The sequence below is a fragment of the Lepidochelys kempii genome, chromosome 2 (genome assembly GCF_965140285.1).
Source record: "Lepidochelys kempii isolate rLepKem1 chromosome 2, rLepKem1.hap1, whole genome shotgun sequence".
In the NCBI taxonomy this organism is placed as follows: Eukaryota; Metazoa; Chordata; order Testudines; family Cheloniidae; genus Lepidochelys; species Lepidochelys kempii.
The window spans coordinates 199,176,552-199,199,745 of NC_136381.1; the positions used below are offsets into that span (position 1 = coordinate 199,176,552).

Below are 23,194 nucleotides of genomic sequence, written 5' to 3' on the forward strand. Positions count from 1 at the left end.
TGTAGTTTTTCTCAATCGTATTAAGACCTTTGACTCTGTAAATTGAAAAGGCTTGTGGACTCCACAAGTTCATTTTCCTCCTATAAGTTTGTCATCATTATTAAATCTTTTCATGCAGGAATTAAGGTTCGTGTCCTTGACCAATGCTGCTTCTCAGCTTCCTCTGTTGTCATCAAAAGAGTAAAACAAGGCTGTGTTCTTACCCCAATATTGTTTAGCATCATGTTTGCAGCTGTTCTAATAGATGCATTCAGAGACATTGATTGTGTATTTATATGAAGTACCATATGGATGGAGGTGTCTTAAATCTGCATTGCCTGTGTGTGAAGACAAAAGTGATGAGGATAACTATTCATGAATTACTGTCACTGATGATTGTGCTTTACTGGCCCATAACCTCAGGGGCATTCAGTTACTCGCTGATTACTTTGTGTGTGCAGCAAAATATTTTAACTTAACAATCAGCCTAAAGAAGACAGAAGTGGCAGTCCAGGCTCCACTGGTAAATACTGCAACTTATCCTGTTGCCTATTGACTATGTACCAGTCAAGGTTGTTGATACATTTTGCTACCTACACGGTGTTTTTTGAAATACAATAGGGTTACCATATTTGAACATTCAAAAAAGAGGAGGATTTGCTTGCGCCCCCCCAGCCCCGCCCCAACTCCACCCCTTCCCTGCCCCCATTCCAACCCCTTCCCGAAATCCTGGCCCCCCCTTCCCCTGAGCGTGCCGCGTTCCCCATCCCAGCCATGTGAAACAGCTGTTTTGCGGCGCAAGCACTGGGAGCTAGGGGGAAAAAGTGGGCACTCTCTCGAGTGATCAGCATTCACTCTCTTTCTTGAATGATCAACTCTTCTTTGGGGAAAAATAATAATGGCGAAATCCCAGACATTTTTAGGTATTTAAAAATTCTTCCCGGACGACGATTTAAGAACCAAAAAGCCAGACATGTCCGGGAAAATATGGACATATGGTAACCCTAAATACAATGATGACAACACCATTATGAAATGCATTGGTGCAGCCAGTGATGCCTTCAGAGAATTTTAGCGTTGTCTCTGGAATGAACACCATGTCAGACTGCAAACCATAATTGATGTTTACCACTATGTATCATCACCACTACTCTCCTCTATGGCTGCAATACATGGACAACTTATTAATGCCACATAAAATGCTTGGACAAATACCCTCCATGATTTCTACAGCAGATAACTGGAATTAAATGGCAAGATTTGATTCTAAATACCGAGGTCTTTGAGTGTTGCAACATCAGACATTTAAGCTTTTATAGTGAGAGCACAGCTGAGATGCTGTGGTCACATGGTCCGTATTGTGCGATATTGTTATACCAATAAAATAAAAACCAGCAGGATCTTATTAAAGGGAAAAAGGCAAAATACCACATTTATTGTGAATACAGAAAGAATCATAGTAAGCAGTTAGTTATAGCTATAACATTCCATTCAATCTCATATTTATTCTCACATTCATTCATACAAACACACACATATACACACCCACACACACAGGTTCTGCAAGGTTGTTATCATAGTTACCAGCCTTAGAGTTGCTCATGCCAAGCCACTGGCCAGGTGGCCTGGACATGAGGAGGGAGCAGGGCCTTGTCAGATGCTCATCTGGTGCTCCCTGGAAGTTGGTTTGCAGAATCAGACCCCAAAGTTCTCACTTTTTAGAGTCTATTTTTATAGGAATTTCTTCCTATGCCAGTCTATGGGAATTGCTTCATCATGCTGTTGCTGAATCAATCAGCAGATAGCACATTCCTGACAGCTCCCTGCTGCTAGATGTTATCTTGTTCTTTGGTTCTCCCATTCTTGAGGCTGTTGGGTGGATTCCAGTCTGCCCTCCGGGGGTCCTCTGGTTATTTCCACTTGACGCCTTCTTCAGCCGATGGACACTGGATTCTTAGGCTGGCACCTCCCTGATCATTCAGTTATTATCCACACCAAGCATCCATCCACATACATCCTCTATCTCTATTTTAATCACAATTGTTAATACAACAAAAGGGTGGGGAGTCTCTGGGTGCTGTTTCTGTTGTTAGAGTATTGCTTTGAGTCTCTCTCTCTGTGAACTGCTTTGAGAACAGACTCTGTCTTAGAATGTACTAACACAATTAGCAGCTTGCAAGTTTCACACATAGAGGGAGAGAAACAGTACCAAAAACCAAGAGACCTCTTAATTAGTAATACCCTGGAATTGAAACTATGGGGAATCAAACTCATTTGTGATTTTAATACAGAACTTCTTTAATATGATCCAACAATATTAGCACTAACTGCTAACATAGCTTATATAAAAATTTAGGCCAGCAGCTTAGAATAAGGTTATAGGTTATAGTCTCTTAAGCGCTAGTAAAAGAATGGATGTCAGACGGAAACGCTCACTGTGGTTTTAACCACAAATTTAAAGCAACTCGGTCCCACGTGACAGTGAGAAGTAAACAACCAGCCTTCACGGTCGGTCAGTAAATGCCGGTTTGTAAGTGTATAAAAGAACAGGCAGCACTCATAGCAAACTGTGCAGACGGTAGAGTTGACTCCTAAGGCACCAAACGGCTAAGGCATTGTGAAAAGCTCTGCTCAAGGGTAGCTTGCTACCTTAGGGGTGAAGTAACAAAGGTCGAGGCAAAAACCCTGAAAACCTCTGCCTGAAAGCAGCTTGCTGCTCTAGGGGGTGATTGTACGGGTGTATGCTTGCCTATTGGTAGCCGATAAAAGGTCACTCTTCCTTGGACCAGCAAGATCTCTCCGGGGACGCCCAAAAGAGCTGTCGCTGACTTCCACTGCATCCTAGCGGGTAAGACGCATCTTAAACCGGGCAGACGAAACAAAACAGCACGGGTCTTAGCTTCTAGTACAAATCGGCAAGGGCACATCCTAAACCAGATAGACGAAACAGAATAATCTGGGTCTTAGCCAACAAAAACCTTTGCATGCAATCATCAAAGCATAGTGAAAGCCGCAGCTGCTAATTAATAGTCATAATAGTAGTAGTCATTTTTTCGTATAGTAAGTGTCTTTTTGTTTTAATAAGTGTGTTGTCTAGGAGAAATTGTTATATATCATAATAGCTAATAATGGTAAACAACACCTTTAGCTGCTATAAACTGTTAAAATTGTTATAATTGTCTTAATGAAATAAGTCTTTCCTTGTATTAAGTAAATAAATGAGTCCTCTAAAGGAACTGTAGTACCAATACCCAATTGGGAATAAAATCCTCTCAGTTTAAACATCAATAAAGTCTTATTAACCAAGCTCTCTTAAGTTAGTCTCTCTCTCTCTCTCCGGAAACTCAAAATAACCACCTTAGGGTCCTCAAAGGGGCTCTCCCCTTTGGGAAGACTCGAATTTCTGGTGCACGTATGTTTGACAGTAGAATATCAAAGGCTATCTTTTAAAGAGAATTGCAGATTGGAACTCATTTTAGAGGCAGACCAAGATATGTTACAAAAACACTGGAAGGGACCAAAGTCCAATCTTGCAGAGTTGACTTCAACATCTGGGAGCTTTCAGCCCATGAGCTGAATTGCTGCAAGCAAGGATAAATGTGTGAGGCATAAAGCTAAAAGCAGTGCATGTTCATCTACAATTGCCTTCACCTGTGGCACTTACAGATGGAACTGCAGATCCAGAATTAGCCTATGGTCTTGTGGGGCCTGAAACAAGTGATTAGCTCATCCGTTGAGCTTGACCGGAGACTTCATCAGATTCTACTTCCTGGCCACTTGCAGTTTAAGTAGCACTTTTCCTTTCATTTTGCATATGTTTACTTTGTCCATAAATATCTAGTGCCAAATAACATGAAAGTTAAGGAAAGCATCATCATAAATCTGTAGGGTTAAGGTAAAAAAAACATCCTGAGTGAAATCTTGGCCCTATTGCAGTCAATGGGAGTTTTACCACGGATTTCAGTGGAGCCAGGATTTCACCCCTTGTGTGCTAATATGGCCCCATCACTGTAGCATCAGAGTACCCTCCAAGTTTCTTGAAGTAGAAATAGCTTCTAGTTTTAATTTGTGTATGGAATATTTGAGGGAAAGCTAAACTGAAAAAAACAAATTTTGCTTCCAGAGCTGAATTTGGCTAGTTCCATTGTCACTCTTACCTCTTGTGGAGTTGAGTTCTCTAATCTAAGTCCAGTGCTGGTGAAAGCTCTGTCTTTTGCATTTTTGAGCCTCCCTCTATTGGTCACACATTATAATTGACCTGATGGAAAGTAGTTGTCATGGGAGAGCCTGATTGCAGAGGAAGAGGTAATGCCTCAGGTTTCTAAGGCTAATCTCATGAAGAGGTCCCGGATAACACCTTGAATGGCATAGTATTAAATGGAGAATCTGTGTAGATAACTGCACTCCACAGTGATTGTGTTCAGGCACCTGTGTTACTAGGTAAACTGCTGCTGTATTTTGCATGAGTTAGAGCTTTGAGAGTATGCTGCTTCATCTCTGTACAAGTTGTGGTAATCAAGGTTGGAGGTCACAAACTTATTTTCAGTAACCATCTCCAGGGGGGGTGTGTTCCAGCACAGTATGCTAGTCCATCTTTCTCAGGTGTTTGGAGAGGGGAAGAAATCTGAGTTATAGTTACCCCATCTCGCTAAGGCTGTTCTGGCTCAGCACTCTCCATGTTAGCACCATGGTCATTTCACTGCTTCTGGATTTCCTTTCAGGCGTGGCAGTTTCTTTACCAGCCTTCCCATTGCACAACTACTGCACAAGACCTTGTTTAGAGGAGAAACTGGACACTTCCCCTTACTTCTGGAGTAATAATATACAAATAAAAACATGAGGCCCTTTTCCTCCTCCTCTCTTAATCCAAGCTGAAGATAGGTAAATTCTTTTAGAAACGTTGAGATCTTGTTCCAGTTTTCCTGGGTCTCTAAGGTTAAGGATGCCTCTTCTTTCTGCAGCAAGACCAGCAGAGAAAGGGTTAAACTGCATTGTTTTATTTGCATGCACTAAATACATAAAAATTAACTTTTCTATGTTTTTTACATTTCAGGGAGAAACTCATCTTGTTTTTCCTAAGGAAGCCTCAATTGAACAACTACACAAAATCCGAGATCTGATTGCTGGAGAGAGAAATAGCAGATTAAGTGAATCAAGTCAAACCCAAAGATCAGGATCTTCTCAAACTGTAACTAGTATGCAGCATATTGTACCTCAGTCTTCAAGAGCTGCTGACTCAACCCTAATCCCTGTCAATAGGCAACTACAAACATCAGCTGCACAATCTGCTGAAATGGTAAGCACCTTTTAAAACCCTCTTATAATACCTATCCTGTAAAAGGAATTGTATTTATAAGACTTGGAAAAACTTTAATGAGGACAGAAGTAGAAATAACTGGAATACTGGGGACAACTGAAAATTTGATTCCCTTGGTATCTTTCTTGGGAACATCTTTTCCCATTATCTTAATGAGGTTGTGGAAGTTCTTTATCTACATCCAGCTTTAAAGCTGAATGTGCTATAGGCCCAGCACAAACAAATGACACAACAGAAAAGGTCTTGAGTGTGCAATTTCCAGAACAGGATTCACTGAATGTATGTTTTTTTGATGGAAAACTTTTCCAAAGTAGCAATGGAATTTCCACAAATCAACGGTCCATCCAGCTTAGTAACTTGTAGCCAAAAATGACCTATGCAGAATAGTTCAGAAGAAAACTCAAATTTTAAAAAAAATCCTATTAGTGATAGGCAAGAGATTCTCAGCTTTCTCATAGTGTGGATCCATCTTATTATCTTATGGGTCACTTTCCCTAGCATTTGCATTCATAACATTCCTTTGGTAATAAATACATAATTGTGTACAGCAGTTACATGGAGAAGTAAATATTAAGAAAGTATTATGTATTTTTAGCTGGTTTATATGTGATTACCAGCAGGAAATGAAGACAGCCAACATCGTGTGATCAGCCAGCTCTCTACTGACCACCAGTGAATTCCACAAGTTGGTTAACTATATATTGTGGAAGTGTAGGGTTTTTTAATGCTTTGCCCTGGGGTATTACATTGTCTAAGACTAACTGTTAAGAAGTTAACATTAGTGGAATCAGTATAGAGGATGCTTAGCTTTTCAGTTAATCTTGTTTTTTAACTTCAGTTCTTTAAAAATCCATATCCCCGTTCTTTAAATTTCAGTTACACTTCCTGAATTAACTCATGTCTGTTTCTCAGGACTGTGTTTAGAATAGCTTCTCCACTTGTATGCTTCAGAACAAGCTGTCCAAAGAAACTTTTTCCAAACTGTGTTTATAAATGATGTTTCAATCATTGTATGATATTGGGTTGGCTGGATGTTGCTGTTACTGTTGTGGATTTTATTGCCTCTTTAAACTGTCTTAAACTTCATCATTGCTCCTCTGATCTAGAGACTGATAGTTAAGGTTAAGATTTTGTCACAGGTATTTTTAGTGGAAGTCACGGACAGGTCGGAGGCAATAAACAAAAATTCACTGAAGCTTGTCACCTGACCCTGACTGTTTTACTAACAATACCAGGGGGCCATCGGCGGGAGTGGGGAGGAAGGGACAGGGACTTCCTTTCTTTGTATAGTTTGAAGCAAGGAATTTTAGTATCCCATTGATGGTTCTTATTCCATCGTGTTTCGAAAATGTCAGTTATGTAGAGGTCCTTTCCCTAATGTCAAACATTTTAGTTCATCCATTTTGGCTTTTAGGCTTCTCATTGGTAAATGAACAGGTATCTATTTGTAAATATGTGCTTATTTTAATATATCTAGTCTTACTAAAATTACTCCCAGTTTCCCTCCTTCCCTTTTCTCTGTTGCAACTGTTTGTTGCTAACTGATTCCCATGCTACTGGACATGTAACTTGATTTCTGCTTATTAAAATTTTTATTCTGTTTTCCAATCTTCTCTAATCATAGAATCATAGAATATCAGGGTTGGAAGGGACCTCAGAAGGTCATCTAGTCTAACCCCCTGCTCAAAGCAGGACCAATCCCCAACTAAATCATCCCAGCCAGGGCTTTGTCAAGCCTGACCTTAAAAACTTCTAAGGAAGAAGATTCCACCACCTCCCTAGGTAACACATTCCATTCGGTCCCTAGTCTGTAGCGGTGCATGGGATTCTTCCGTCCTAAGTGCAGGACTCTGCACTTGTCTTTGTTGAACCTCATCAGATTTCTTTTGGCCCAATACTCTAATTTGTCTAGGGCCCTCTGTATCCTATCCCTACCCTCCAGCATATCTACCTCTCCTCACAGTTTAGTGTCATCTGCAAACTTGCTGAGGATGCAATCCACACCATCCTCCAGATCATTAATAAAGATATTGAACTAAACCGGCCCGAGGACTGACTCTTGGGGCACTCCACTTGATACCAGCTGCCAACTAGGCATGGAGCCATTGATCACTACCGGTTGAGCCCGACAATCTAGCCAGCTTGTTATCCACCTTATCATCCATTCATTCAGCCCATCCTTCTTTAACTTGCTGGCAAGAATACTGTGGGAGACGGTGCCGAAAGCTTTGCTAAGGTCAAGGAACAACACATCCACCGCTTTCCCCTCATCCACAGAGCCAATTATCTCGTCCTAGAAGGCAATTAGATTAGTCAGGCATGACTTGCCCTTGGTGAATCCATTCTCTAATAAATTTCTTCCCACCACCCTTTTTTAACTTCATTGCCAGCAGTCTGGTTAAGATAGGAACCTTCCCTAAAACTTTTCCAGAGCCTGAAACCAAAGCCCCTTTCTTTTCTATCTCATTTTTTCTCATTCATACATTAAGACTAATTCCCCCCTGAAGGCTTTTCTGGGATGTGATTCAAATGTTGAACATAGCCCATTTCACTTTCACAACAATCTACTCTTGAGAGGTTTTCTTCAGACAAAGTGAATCCAAGTTTTGCATGTGAGATTAAGAAGATGGACCATAATTGTCCGAATTGTCCTTACTCTCATTCTTGACATTCAAACGTTCAGGGAACTTCTACTTATTTACAAACCTCTTCATGAACTAATTAAAAGCAACCCAGAAAATATCATTTAAGGTCCTGGTTTTCAGAAGACCTTGCTCAGCACCCGCAAATCCATCTGAAGTAAATGGAAGCTGCAGGTGAAAATCAGACCTTTAAGCTTTATCAGTCAGTGTATGCCTAATGTCCATTCACAGCAAGCAGTCAGTTTGACTATAGTTAGAAAAGGCACCAAGGATGTGCAAAACTCAGTGCTTCTGTAAAAAGGTTAATGATAGTTAATAGTATAGCTCATTTCAGATTATTTGATTTTGTAACTGTTAATTAAACCTTATAATATGTCAGTGCATAAAGTATTATACCCATTTACAAATGAAGAAACAGAAGCCCAGTGGGGGTTAAGTAACTTACTTAAGTTCACCCAATGGTAGAACTAAACCCAAGAAGTCCTGACTTTAGCTCTCCTGTTCTACCTTATTTACAAAAAGGACCTAGATAATTTAAGTACAAAATGGCTTAATTCTCAAAGAGATGAGGTAATGTACAAAGAACTATCTATTTACCTACCTTAGGGTTTTATACTGCCTCCCATTGGTGTAGGATCTGAACATCTTCTACGTAAAATCATTAGCAAAGTCTCAGGTGGATTCATGGGTTTTCTTTCTCTTCACCCTTTATACAGTTAGAACTCTGTTTTGGGTAGGCTTTTTTTGATGGAGGTGATGGGAGGGAAGGAGTTGGCAGGGGTATTCAACTTGCAAGTGTCACTTACAGTCCAAAAGTTTCCTCTCCGAGAGAGCCTTCCTGTCATGTTGGGGTGGGATACAAACCCATGACTCCAGAGGAGACTGCACCCTGAACGCAGCACCTTATATTACTCAGCTACCCTGATGGCCTGTGGCACAGCCGTTCACCTATCTGTCGTTGGAGCGGGCAATGCTCAGCTGAAGTCAAGGCTTGCTCCCTCAGGAGATGGTCAGACACTAGACTGCCTGATCTCTGCAAGATTGTTCCATAGTCAGGTCCTCTCAGAGAATGCTTTGTCCCCAGCTCTCAGATGCTTCATCCTGGTCTGAGACAATGTAGATCAGGGGTCTCAAACTCAAATGACCACAAGGGCTACATAAGGACTAGTACATTGGCCTAAGGGCCGCATCACTGACACACACCCCTCGCTGCCTCCGGCCCCGCCCCCACTCCTCCACTTCCATGAGGCCCTGCTGTGGCCCCGCCTCTTCCCACCCCTTCTCTGCCCCCATTCCAACCCCTTCCCTGAAGTTCCCACCCCAACTCCGCTCCTTCTCTGCACCTAGGGCTTGCAGGAGGTGTGCAGGGTGTGGCAGGGGCTCAGGGCAGGGAGTTGGGGTGTGGGGTATAGGAGGGGTGCAGTAGGGGGTTAGGTAGGGGGTCAGGGTGCAGGGTGTGGCAGGAGGCTCAGGGCAGGGGGCTGGGGTGCAGCAGGGGGTCAGGGTGCGGCAGGGGACTCAGAGCAGGGAGGTGGGGTGTGGGGTGCCGGAGGGGTACAGGAGGGGAATCAGGGCAGGGGCTTGGGGTGCAGGAGGGATGCAGGGTGCGGCGTGCAGCAGGGAGCTCAGGGCAGGGAGTTGGGGTGCAGGAGGGATTCGGGGTGCGGTCTCCGCTCCAGGAAGCGGCCAGAACCAGGTCCCTGCAGAGTGGGGGGGGGGGGAGAGGGCTCCACATTGCTCTCGCTTCCAGGTACCTCCCCCGAAGCTCCCGTTGGCCACGGTTACCCGTTCCCGGCCAGTGGGAGCTGCGGTTGGTGGTGCCTGGAAGCGAGAGCAAGGCTCACCCCGGGGCCGCAGAGACATGGTTCTGCGCTCCACCGTGGGGGCGATGCCGCAGCCGGATTTGGCCCACAGGCTGTAGTTTGGCCACCTCTGGCCTGGAGGTAAGTGGGGGAGAGGCGGGGGGCGCGCAGGGAGCTTGGCAGGCCGCACAAAAGAACCTTGTGGGCTGCATGTTTGACACCCCTGATGTAGATCATAAAGAAGAGTGCAGCTGTTGCAATGTTTCATAGATGGACATTTGGTCTTTGATGTAGCTGCGGCTTGATCTGTTGATTGCTTTGAAAATTAGGATCGAGGCTTTTAAACTAGCATCAGAAACTGACGGGAAGCCAGTGGAAGGACGTGAGTGCAGGCCTGGGTGTACTCAGTGTCTTAATCCGTGAAGAAGGTGCGCAGATGCATTCTGTACCAGTTGGAGCCTATGCAAGCCTTCACGTTCAGATTCAGCTGCAGTGAGTTACAGGAATCCTACGTGAAGGTGACAAGTAGATGGATTACTGTGGCTAGGTACTCATCAGGGAAGATGGGGAGATGTTTCCTAGCAAGCTGGGGGTGAAAGACGACGTTTCTGGAAATTACCAGGTCATCCGGGCTTAACAACGAGCCAAACAAGAGCCGAAGACTCGTATGTCCATGGCCATGAAAAAAACATCATTTGGTGCCAGAAGAGCAGTTTTTGCTGTGCCCTGGTCTGAACCAGATCGTGATGTATCCAGGATGTTGGCACTTGGTAGTTACTATTTTCTCAATTATTTTGCTCAGGAACAGGAGGTTGGGGACATGATGGTGGTTTGAGAGATCTTCAGGGTTGAGTGTTGGCTTCTTGAGGATTGGTTGAACTATTGCATTTTTTCTAGGAGCTTAGTAGATGTTTCTCTGAAGGAGGCTTGACTGTTTCTATTCGGATGGATATGGATCCATTTCACAGATTGTGGCTCTAATATTTCTTAGGAATTCTTGAGCTTTTTCATGAGTGATGGAGCCAAACTCAAAGGTGCTGGGGAAAATAATTCCACTCTGACCAGTGAATATTTTTTCCCAGTTAGCTCTATACACATTTGATTGATTTTATCAGTGGAATATGCTGAGAGCTCTTCACAGTGGTCAGTTCTGGGTCTGATGTCTGAGCTATGCCATATGGGTTGATTAGACAGTTCACTGCAAATTTAGCTCTGCTGGTTGTGGTTCTGTTGCACTCACTGCAGAAAAGTGGATGGCTTGTTTTGCCTCCTTTATTGCAGTGACACAGTTCTGTGAGTGTTGTTTGTGCTGCTGCTGGAGGGGTTCAGAATGATTTTTGTGCCACTTGCATTCTAGCTTTCTGCCTTGTGTTTGGGTGGCTTGTTTTCCTATGGTGAGTTGAAAACCTATGGACTTCAGGAATTTTCAGGGGTGGAATAGTTTTGGTTGCTCACTCCTGTAGTGGGAAGGCAAGATGGCTCTGATCTCTGCCTAGATGAGGTGATGATCATACCAAAAGAGTGGTATGTTGATGTTTCCAGTACCCAGTCTTAGGCTTAAGATAGGATTCAGCATATTTCCAGTTGCAGGTATAGGTCCAGGTTCAAATGCATTGAAATGTTTGTTTCTGGGATGGAACATCATCTGAATACAATAAAAAATATTCAATAAATGAAGCTTTTTGCTAAAACTTTACAATATTTGACCATTTACAGACTGTAACAGGCTTTTTAAAATAAGTTATTAAAAACCTTCTAATGAGCCAATGAGGTGGGGGTACAGGGTTGGCAATTTCCTGGTGGAAAACTAGTTTAGGACAGGGCACTGGTAAAACCAGCTTAAACAGGGAAACTGGTAAAATAATTGGATCAATGTCCAGCAAGTTCAGCAAGCATAGAATTAATCTTTTCAAATGTTGGATACATCCATTTAAAACTGAGGAATAGGCGTGGTCTGTCTATCTACATCAAAGTTGGTCTTCTGCGGCAGACTGCTATGTGGCCAAATGGACCTGGACTGGTAATCTGCAACTCTGCATGCTTCTGATTGCTTAAAGTTTCAACTCTGTGTTGTCGTCATTTTCATATGACTTTTGTTTATATAATATTGAAAACTGAAATGAATCATGACATGTAACTTCCTTGAGAAAATACCAAACCAAAATGTATAGACATTCAGATGTTCAGTGTTAGTTACATATATTAGTATTACACCCACTGCCGTTTTACTTATTATTTGTGTAACCATAAATTAATCTATGAATCTACTGCCTTATGTCACCACAATTTGACTATATAATTAAACTAAGTTTAGTGTGGTGTGCATTAACGAAACAGTTTTCAAAATAGAAAATGCTTTAAACTGGGATTAACTAGTTTTTCCTTGGGTGGTAAAAACCATGATTTTACTGATTGAAAACTGTCTCTGGTCAATACCATGGCAGCCCTGGGAGGGTGGAGAATACATGCTTCTCAAATTCTACCGTGACTTATGATCCATGCAACTTCATTGAGGTGAATCAGGGCAGAGTTTGGCCTATTATATTTAACCAGTTACCTACAGCTGATGAGCTCCAGGAAGAGCGAAACCAGTTCCCCCCTGATTCAATAGTTATGAAAAGTTCCGACTGGTCCTGTAGTACTGTCCTGCAGCAAAAGGGTCATTCCTGAGTTTAAGAATAATGCTGTGAAGGAAGCTATCATCCTGGGATTCTCCTACCCACCTACAATGTCACATTTGCTCTTGGTCTCCCGTACATTACTCCTGGGAGAATTCTGCGCCACTGCGCATTGCAGAATTTTGCAGAAATGTTTTTTGCGCAGAATTTCCTTTCCCATGCAGAAATGGGCTGAAGTGCTGCTGGCTGCCACTAGGGGCCGCTGTACCTGGCAGAGCCCAGCTTGAACATAGAAGACACTGCTGGGGAGAGTGCTAGAGGGTTCCTGGCAGCTGCAGTTCCCCGCATGCCCTAAGGGAAGGAGACAGCGGCATGCAGGAAACTCATTTCAAGCCTGGGACCCAGCATCAGGCTGTTTTTCCCTCTAAATCCATGGGGGGGAGCTATGGCTGGGCTTGGGTGCTGGTGGTGATGCAGTTAGCTGGGCTAGGGGGCCCCCGCAGCTGGACTCTGAGGGGGAGGGGTACAGGAATCTGGGATGAGGGGCATGGCTGGGCTCTGGGCTGGAGGGGGCAGAGAAGCAGGAACTGTGTTGTCATAGGGGTTTCTTTAACTCTCTACTCCTGGGGGAATTTTTGTGTCTCTGTATTGTTAGACATACTTGCTGACAGGTATTTTGAAATAAATTACCAAAATAAATGAAACTGGCATGATTATGTAGTGTTATTTTGACAACTAAAATTTGCAGAATTTTAAAATATTGTGCACAGAATTTTTAACTTTTCGGCGCAGAATTCCTCCAGGAGTACATACATAGGGGTCTCAGTGCTAATGAAAAATGCTAGATTAACATCACTGTAGAATGCTCTAGCCTCAGAAAAGATTCAGCAGTAGTGTTGCATGCTTCCCTGAGTGTGCCTTAACCATATTCTGGAAGGACAGCCTCTGACATAAGTTGAGTTTTCATGCCCAGTCATGAAACTTTAGCTATTGAGGAGGCTTTTCATGTGGCCACAAATTTTATGTAGCTCCTCATATAACTATCAAATAGTAATCACTTTTACTAGACCAGGAAAAAGTCTGTTGGCTGAAAACTGGAGCAACCAAAAGTCTGGTCTGAACAAGCAAAAACTGAATGACTTGTTGCCTGCTGGACAGCCCTTAACTTAATTCTCCCATCTCTCTTTTCTTGTCCTGCTATGCTGAATGGGAGGGCAGGGAATGCTTTTGTCTGCTCAGCTACTACTCTGAAGGTGCCATCAATGTAGTGGGGTGTAATTGCTGTTAGGTGGTACTTAGCAAAACTCACTGGGGGAGGCCAATTCCCATCTTCATCGATTATATTTATAAGGCACCATTGTGATCATCTAGTCTGACCTCCTCTATAGCACAGGCCTGAATTAATTCCCGTTTGGTTAGATATGCTACTAAAAAAATAATAATCCTGGGTGCACTCATTAAGTATATGTCAGAGCAGCAGCTGCCTCTAGAAGGAAGGAAGGAACATACAAGAATACTACTTGCATCCAGATGTCAGGTTGGTTTTAGATGACTGGCAACAGCAGTCTGCCACCCTCTCCTACTTCCACCTCTGACCTCAAGACCAAAAAACTCTCCCATCTTCCCATATTAGAGTAGAAGGTTCACCATACAACACATCTTGGTCCCCTGTCTAGTTAGCTATAACATCACACTCTGTTTATTACAAGGTACAAAATTTGGAGAACCTAGAATGTTACTGACAAACTTTCAGACAGGGAGGAGGGCCAGTGACTAACTGAAAACATACATACAATGTCATACAAGTGGGGCATACACATAGCTTTAAAAAGTGGAAAAACATTATATTAGACAACCATACTTGATGAGTAAGTAGGTGGTCCATGGGCAACTCAGTTAACAAGCTTTCTTAGCCTGAAAAACACTTGATCACTGCCCATTTAGGCAGATTTTGACTAGTGAATGATAAAAAGCTCCATACTTCATTATCAAGCCTCCCCTTAGCAAATTCAGTTTACCTTAGTAAGTTGCAGTTTCTTATCTTCACAGTAACAAATTATTAATGCATCTAATCATGCTCAAGGTGTTTTCACAAGTTCAATCTCTATATAGCTATTGCATTTCCTATCTTGTGTATCAGTTATGTCCCTGTGCTAAACTGCCTAATGCAGTGGTTTGTTGGCAGACAATTTACCTATTCCAGTTAATTTAGTACATTAAAGGGATTTCGGGTGACCAGACAGCAAGGGTAAAAAATTGGGACGGGGGTGGGGGGTAAAAGGAGCCTATGTAAGAAAAAGCCCCAAATATCTGGACTGTCCCTATAAAATCAGGACATCTGGTCACCCTAAAGCAGTGGTTCTTAACCTTTACTGCAGCCTGCACCCCTTTGGTTCTCAAAATATGTTCTCACACCCCTTATCAAAAATCGTTGAAGTAGGTCAGTTCTTTAAACCTAGATATATTTTTGTTTGTATATTACAGTAATCATTAAAAAATGTATAATGTTAATAAATACATAGTTTTGATGAAACAAAGTAGTTATACTTACCTGCCTGTGCTTAATTTGTGTTTTCGATGATTTACCTTCTAAAAAAATCTGGCATGTCTTGCACCCCCAGAAAGGGCATCTTGCAGCCCCAGGGGGTGCGTGCACACCAGGTTAAGAACCACTGCCCTAAAGGGACTTGTAAAAGATGACTTATGCTTAAAAAATGACCATGTGTGCTCTAACTTACGGAATAATCATCAGCCTTAGCAGGAGCCAAGGATGTACTACATACACCAGCAGTGAGACCACAGCTACTGTGTTGAGTCCAGGTCCAAACGCTTTATCTCCAGAAATATGTTAATAAGTTGGAGAGTATTAAAAGAAAACCAATTAAAATAAGGGGGGGAAATTAATTTGAGTGAGTGAACAAAATATGTATAACTTGGTTGGCCAAGTGACTAAGGGGAGAGGAAAATAATCTCCAGATACTGGAAGGATGTAAAGGAATTGTGTAGGAAGCCTCTGGGGATTGGGGGGCTAATTAATAGTAATGGAATGAATGCAAACACAGAGAAGTTTAATTTGGATATCAGGGAAAATTTCTTAACCAGGAGCTCCATTAGGGCATGTGAATTAGACAACCAGACGGTTAGACAATGATCTAGTTCACCTGACCACAGCTGGCCTCCCTGAGCATTCTTCAGCCACAGCATTTGGTCCTGGCCAGAGAGTATCCTCTACCAGACAAGGGTCTGTGGAAAAAATATTTCCCCTGCTCTGTATGAGACATGCTAAACTCAGACCTAGCTGAGTGCTGATCAGCGGAGCATTCCTTAAATCTGCCCAAGTGAACTGAAAGTGCTTATGATGTCATTACTCAAATCTGTTTGGCTGCGTTCGACGTATTGAATAAACTGATCCTGTGACATGGGAGCCACAGGAGGAATGGGGTGGGGGACAGAAGGAGGAATGCGGGAATCCACACATCTCCTCTCTTCTATAAGAGATGCACATACTGAACTTACAGGATTTGAATAAAGACATGCTGAGGTCGCATGACCCAAGATGACCGCATTTGACCTTAACAGTTTTGCTCACTTGTGACACTCTCTCCAAGACCCAATCAACTTCAATAAGAAACAGCATAAAGTATGGTGCCAGCTTAGGCAGCAGGTAATAAAATAACTCTGAAAATATGATCATTTTGAGTGAAAAAGCAGCAGAAACAGACCATACTAGTGAGAGAGGAGAAAATAGAGCTATGGAGAAAAAAAAGTCTGCAGCTCCGAGCACATACAGGGATTTGCTTCTATATTCATATAAATCGCTTCTTCTTTATATCCAGGCTTAGTGGAAGCCAAATGTCATATTGGAGGCTTAGAGAACAGAGACCATTCAGAGCAGCTAAATGGAGTGGGTTTAAGTGATAGGACAGGTTGATTTGATCCACTATTCACTTATTAGGCCTTTGTGAACAGGTAGCCTCCCCACCCATTGCAAGACAGTCAATCTTCCCTATGTAAAGTGAAAACTCACTCTATCTTAAGCAGGCATTTTAGATAGATTCACCTTCAATTACATTGTTAAACGTCATGAGGAGGTATTATAACACAATACTGCCTTGGCTTACCAGTGCTTCTTACATGCAGCTCCCCAAAAAATTAAGGTAAGGGAAGAGTCCAACAACACAAACGTTTCCTTCTTGATACTGAGATTGATATTACCTACTGTTTGCATTGCTGATATTTTGTCTGCTTAGTGAACTTCTGAGGCTTTCGTACAAGCCTTCCTCATGTTGAAGACAAACTTATTTACCTGCCATTGTCTTAAACTATAAGCTGCAAGAATACTACATTCTTGGAGTCCAGTGGCTCCAGTGTTTGACTGGCAGGACTTGCTAGCCACTAAAAAAAAAAATCATCCTTACTAAAATCAAAGTTATGTGATCTGAGGTTAGAATGCTCACAAAATTGCTATCCTGTAGTTCTACTCCAGAGCAATCTGATTGGCTGGGAAAGAGAGACAACTGTCCATTGAGCCCTCTTCTGACCAGTCCCAAATCTGTAGCTATGATGTCATTTATAGTATCAAAAAGGGAATGTGAGCATCTTGGATCTCTTCTTGAAAGAGGTAAACAGTTCTTACAGAATCTGTTGTAATAGTATATAAAATGAAGATACAAGCATAGGCGGTGAGTTATATGTGCCTGTGATGCCCTTGCTCCACAAATATTCAGGAACGTGGGCTCGGCTACACCAATGTTTGGGATTATATTTTCAGAGCTGTCCCATCCAAAAGTCCCGGGCCCCACACTTTGCAGGGCCTCATGCTTCAGCAGGATGCTGGGTCCAGGGTGGCCTGGGAGCTAGCGGGGGGGCCTAGCGCCGGCAGAATCGAGCGACCCAGCCCCAGCCTGCCCCACTCTGCCCTGCCTCTTCCTGCCCCTGCTCTGCCCCCTCCCCACCCCCATTCCACCCGTTCCCCCAAGCCTCAATCCTTTCCAGCTTCTGCTCCCCCCCCCCGAAGCGATGTGGGAGCCAGCAGGGTGGATTGGGGCGGGCTGGGGCCGGGTCGCTCGCTGCTGCCAGCACCAGGCTCCCCACTAAACCCCCAGGCCACCCTGGATCCCATGTCCCCCTGAAGCACGGGGCTCCCCAAAACATGGGGCCCACGGCAGTTGCCCCGGTCTGTCCTATGGGTGGGACAGCTCTGCTTGGACCCATTCTGGGTACCACCAAAAATTATACAAACCTGGCATCCATGGATACAAGTACCTATTTTTGAATTGGAACCCTATTCTATCTACATATTTCAAACAGTGAAGCTCAGCAGCTTCCTGAGAGGCATACCAGCAGTGCATGCTGTTCTGCCTAAAGGTCAATTGGTTGGTTCAACAACCCACATTATGAAAGAAAGCCATAATGTACATAATCAATGCTGCATGTTGTGCCAGGAGGAAATGGCACTTTTCCTCAGTTAATTGCAATTGACATCTAATTTGCATATCTTGTTTGCTGTAATAGTGTAGAACTCTAGCTATATTTACATGGTAAAGGAAACATGCTCAACTGCTACTTGATCTTAAATTACTCAAATTGTGACACGTGCCTATTAGAATGACTTGTTTGTAGGTCAACGAGCAGAGAGAAATTTCAGCATTAAATTTCCTTGGCAATTTACAGATCATGAACAATACTGAAACAACCACCATGGCATGCCTTCAGGGCTTGACACATTGAGGGGAGAACAAGCTATCTAGCACTCCGAATATGGTACACTAAAATGTCAAAGAGGTTTCAGCATCTTGAGACTTAAATATTCCAGAATGTTTTGACATCTCTAAATGTAACTACCCCCAATCAGATGCACTCCAGAAATACTGGGGGCTCACCTGAGACACCCCTTGAGGTTAGAAGTTATTCAAGTTAAGGGACAATCTCTCATGGAGATAATACCTGCTCAAGCAATCACTTGGTAATAAGACAACTCCTTGAGGCAGCACAGTATTTCTCAAGGAATCAAAAACTTTCCCAAGGTCATGAGCTGAGAATCCTTTGGAGACACCAAGAAATTCCTTCAAGATAGCTGATGCCATATGACACCAAGTCTCTATGTTAATGGCAAGAATAAGTCATACTCAAAGTCACAGGAAGCTGATCAAAACAAGAGGGAGAAGCCACAAAATGGTTGGAGGCATCAACCGTGCTTCCATATGCTATGGAATGCAAATCTGGTTGTAAGTCATTCAGAACAGATGAAAGCCAATGCAAGATGTCCAACAGCTCAAATCCAGATAATCCACTTCAGCACTATTTAGAGCCAGGGGCTCCTGACTGGCGTAATTTTTGCCAGAAGTTTACATCTCAGTCAGTGGAACACTGAATGGCAGCTGAGAATCAGATCTGACTGCACAGGACTTAGAGCTCATTAGCTTGCTTTGGTAAACTTCTAAATTCCATTCTGTAGGGAAAAACTGCTGCCTATAACGTCCAGGGACTATCCCCTCCAGATTACTTACCAAGACTTCGGAACAATTGAAGAAGTGATTGCCCCAAGTTAATTCTAGTTTTAGCAGTGAGCCTAGTGCATGCTGTGACAGAGAGTTTAATGAGTGCTTTGTGAATACTCATACAGTCCAGACACGAACAACAACATCTGTAACCTAGATACCTTATTAAAGAGTCTTAGTGTGTAGTCTGTTGGCTTGTCTCCCCATCCCAGAAAGGATTAATGCTTCACCTAGCATCTGTTCAGGGCACTGTTTAGTGGTTATATTGACAGTCTTTAGCAGACCCCCCCAGAAAAGCAGTTCAACCTTTACCCTGACCCACAGGCATCCCTCCTGGCAGCTCTTCTCCAGTCTAGAAACAGTCTGCTTAGGCATCCCCCAGCACAAGCACCAACTGGCTTCTATAGTTCTCCTCAACTGAGCTCTTTCAGCCTTTATAGGAATCAACTGCTCATCAAACTGTCACCTGACTCCTTCCCAGCTGGGTCTGATAATCCCCTCTACAAGGCCCAAACACCTGTTTTTGAAGGGCCTCTGGCCCCAGACTCTCTGACCCTTAAAGAAGCAAACCACCCTGTTACATAGGGCTTTAGGTTTAAAGTGATCCCAATAACTCAGGACAGAATTTTCCTAGGAAACAGCCAAACTGAACAAAATCATTAAGGAGAAGTTAGGACAAACAGGTAACTTCAGGAATATATTATTCTATGGATAGGACACAGAATAAGTTTGTAGAAGTTGGATTGTAGCTACATATAAAAGCCAAAAAGAGAAACAGTAGAATATTGCACTGAAACAGACCATGGAAATAACGACATCAGCTCCCAACATCCAAGAGATGTACTTCATTTGGACCCAATAGTTGGAGGTAATTGGAAGGGATGCTCTTCTGCATCAACATCCACAGCTCCTGGCTGAATGGGCAAAAAGCTTTCATAACTTGATATTTTTGACCAGGCAACTACCAGTCTGCCTGTATCTAACCAAACTAACAGCAGATTGCCTAACAGAGTAGTACAGATGATGTAACAGCCTTTTTCAGCGGAGGTGGCAGACCCACTTGTCTTAAATTAGTAGCATAAATGTCCTTGTCCACAACCACATTGATGTCTGTAAGCCAAGGGACAGTGAGGTTTAATGTATATGAGCTAGAGCAGATGCTGAAGCTTGTAGATCAGTTGGTCATACACTAAAATTAACTATTTCCCCCAGGTGAAGGCCATCTATGATGCAGGCCAATAAATTGCTACCCTCTTGAAAGCCCCCTGGAGCATACTGTGCCCTATAATCCTTACTGAAGGAGGAGTCTTCTGATTCAACATCATTCCTTCCTGCAGAGTCATAAAAAAGCTATACAAAAGAGGGGAAGCAACAGATGCAATCTGACAGCAAATGTGAAATAAGGAAGGAGCATCTCAGCAAAGACACCATAGATGTTGAGGCACAAGAACACAAGTCTGAAGTCCAAAAGCATGCTGAAATTAGTCATTCAAATATCCATTTCCAGTTTTGTTTTTGTTCATTTTTTTTAATGTGAACATTTTTAATTAAATTTATGTATGGGTTATTTATTTGTTTGGTTTTTATTGGGGCTGGGAGAGGAGAAAGGAAGGATGTGAACAGCCCACACAAAACATAAGGTTGTTGTGGGGGGAGGAAGGCTAAAGTAGACAATATGGGAATTGCCACGCAGGCTAATTCAGTGTTGATCCTTCATTGTTAGTAAATGTGCACGGCAGGAAGGGGGAATTAAAGTCTCAAATCTAGCAGCTGGATGGTACCAGATGAGACCAGTCCCAAGCCCTATTTGCAGTTCCTGAGCCAAAAGAGATGGCTTGAAAATGCAATGTTAAGCTTGATAGTTTCCCACCATTACCCCAGTAAGCTTCTCCCTACCCCACACAACACATAGAAGAAACAGAAGGATATGAATATCTGTATGCCCTGATACTTATATGAGTTCTGCATCAACTGATGACTGACCCTCTACCAAATCTTGAGGTACTCCATAATTTGTGCACCAGAGGGCATAGTGGCCAGGTCAGGGGCCCTATCAGAAATGAGCAAGGTCATGCTCCTTAAGTGCCATTCCTATTTCCTTCATACAATATGGCAAAATGGACCTCTAATCTGAGCTCTTTCTCAGAAAGGAAGAAGTATGTAAAGCCTATCCATTGTGACTGTGGCAATGGCCATGAAGCACTTTTGTCAATGCCAAATCGCTTGCACCTCAGATCTCGGACTATGCTGGCCTTGATGTAGGCTTTAGCCTTGCTTTTAGAGTAACTGTCAAACACCTTTCCCCCTGGTGATGAGAAAGAAAATTAGTAATGTTACTAATGCCTATAACATGCATATCCCTGAGAGTGCAGGTTTGATGAAGTTGGGACGTATATTGCTTTTGGGTATTTGTTGGATGAGCAAGTGAAAGTCTTATGGTGTGTTGGAGTCCATTATCAACTGTGTTGTAGGTAACGAAGGTGGCAGAGCATACAAGAGCATTCTACCTTAACTTCTTATATCCATGCTTTTAAGGTTTTAATTGGCTGGGGTGTGTCCTTAATTGCTACTAAAAATTACTTTTGTTAGTTGATTTCTTAGGTTTTTTATATAGGCTTTAGGGTACCTCAGTGGATAGCTACCAAGAAGTAGGGAGAAAGGGAGCTGCACCTGCTTGGGAATTGAAAAGAGAAGCTGTGCTGTTAAGGTGCCCCTGACTACGTTGACCCTCCTGAAGCATGCTCCTCAACCTTCAAACCTGCCAATATGTGACAGCCACCACTGTGATTGACACCAGGGCTGAACTCCAGAGCTAAAAACATGAACTGTTAGCGTTTATGCTAAAGAACTAGCCTCTGAAGTTCAGAGCTATCAGATTCGGAGCCTCGGGCATGGAGAGGCACACAACCCGCACATCGACAAGTGCATCATACAAGCAAAATGTGTGACAAACAGCTGAAATGTGACACGTATATTTTGTTGATTCCCACCATAATGTATAGATTGTATTTAAGTACAAAGTTTAAAAGAAGTCTTTTCACTCTGTGAACCACACAGAGCCATCTGCCCGCATAAATCAGTAGCAGGCTTTGAACCCCTTGATCTTCAAATTGCTAGCTTAGGCCAATTACTGTTTGAGCTATGCTAATAATTGCTAGCCACTTTGTGGATTAGCCACTGAATGAGAACTTGACATGTGCTTTCTGAGTGGCTTACACAACTGTTTACTAGTCAGCAGTAGAATATTGATGATCAGGAATCCTAGATTCTGTTCTTGGCTCTGAAAAGTGTAGACCTGGCTTGACATGACTAATTGGACATGGGTGAGGCCTCATTTTTTGGGAGACAGTATTATCAGTAGGCTGAAAGCAGAATGTCTGTACTAGTTAAAACAAGGGGGAAACCCAGGAAACCATTTATAATGGATAAAATAACAATAACTAAAATGAGCCTGGAATATAAGATGAGGTAAAGAGTAAGTCATGTATGGACAGTGTGTGCTGTCCCAAGCCAATCCCAAAACATGTGATGCACTGTATAGCAAAATGCAATATAATGTGTAAATGTATATAAAGGAAGAGGTTTGCAGTGTAACTTTGGGTGTGTGGTATGCCCTATACACACCCACTACGCTTGAGTGTGATTAACTCAGCGTAGCTTTGCTGTATGCCAAATAAAAATATGAGTGACAGACTCTGAAGTTGAACTAAGTTCTAGGAAAGCCAAGTGGAAGGAGGTCTCAGAGGGAATCCCAACAAGAGGGGAGTGCAATCATAGTGGTTAGAAATACAGTAACTGAAACTGGTTTAGTCAATCTGAAAGGCAGTGTGCTACAGTGAAGAAGCTGAGGGTGGGAGATCTGGGGTTAGAATCCAGGTCTCCTGAGTCTCGCTCCAGCACTCAGGCTCGTATAACAAGAAGTGCTCAGAAGCCTTAACAATAGGCATGACTACCTCCAATAAAGGTTTTTTCAGCAGCTTTTTGCTGGTTGTGACTTGCATGGAAATACAAAGGACAGTTAGCTTTAAATTCTTGGTCTCCTCCTTCCTAGTTCAGGGAATTATCCCCTAGGGTATAGAGGTATGCTAACTCACTCTCTTTCACCCCACTCTTTGGCCGGGGCTGCTATGTTGTCAAATTCAGCAGCTTCAGCTTGATACATAAATTTTCAATTATGGCTAAAAACTTACAAAATGCTCTCCAGTCAAGCACAGCTATGTTTAACTGATATTCCAGGAATCAGCACATGAGGGGCAACAGTATGCACAAGGGACAGATCCCATAATCTGAGTATTTTAGATTCTTTGGAAAGGGCATACAAAGAAAAGTGAGACAA

At 42.9% G+C, this 23,194-nt stretch overlaps 1 protein-coding gene and 1 long non-coding RNA gene across 3 annotated transcripts in view; one reads left to right on the forward strand and one right to left on the reverse strand.

Moving 5' to 3' along the window:
• The window catches only part of NGLY1 (N-glycanase 1), a 47,924-nt gene that overhangs the window by 4,541 nt on the left and 20,189 nt on the right, over nucleotides 1-23,194 (forward strand). For both annotated transcript variants that reach the window (XM_073333456.2, XM_073333455.2), the window contains one exon: nucleotides 5,033-5,275. In XM_073333456.2, coding sequence (XP_073189557.1) covers nucleotides 5,177-5,275 — 99 coding nt within the window. In that variant the 5' untranslated portion in view covers nucleotides 5,033-5,176. The remainder of the gene's footprint in view (nucleotides 1-5,032; nucleotides 5,276-23,194) is intronic.
• Nucleotides 1,413-9,065, reverse strand: LOC140907451 (uncharacterized). Its single transcript, XR_012157501.1, has 3 exons — nucleotides 8,540-9,065; nucleotides 3,644-4,934; nucleotides 1,413-2,907 (listed from the first exon to the last, which is right to left on the reverse strand). It is a non-coding gene; the product is annotated as an uncharacterized LOC140907451 (long non-coding RNA).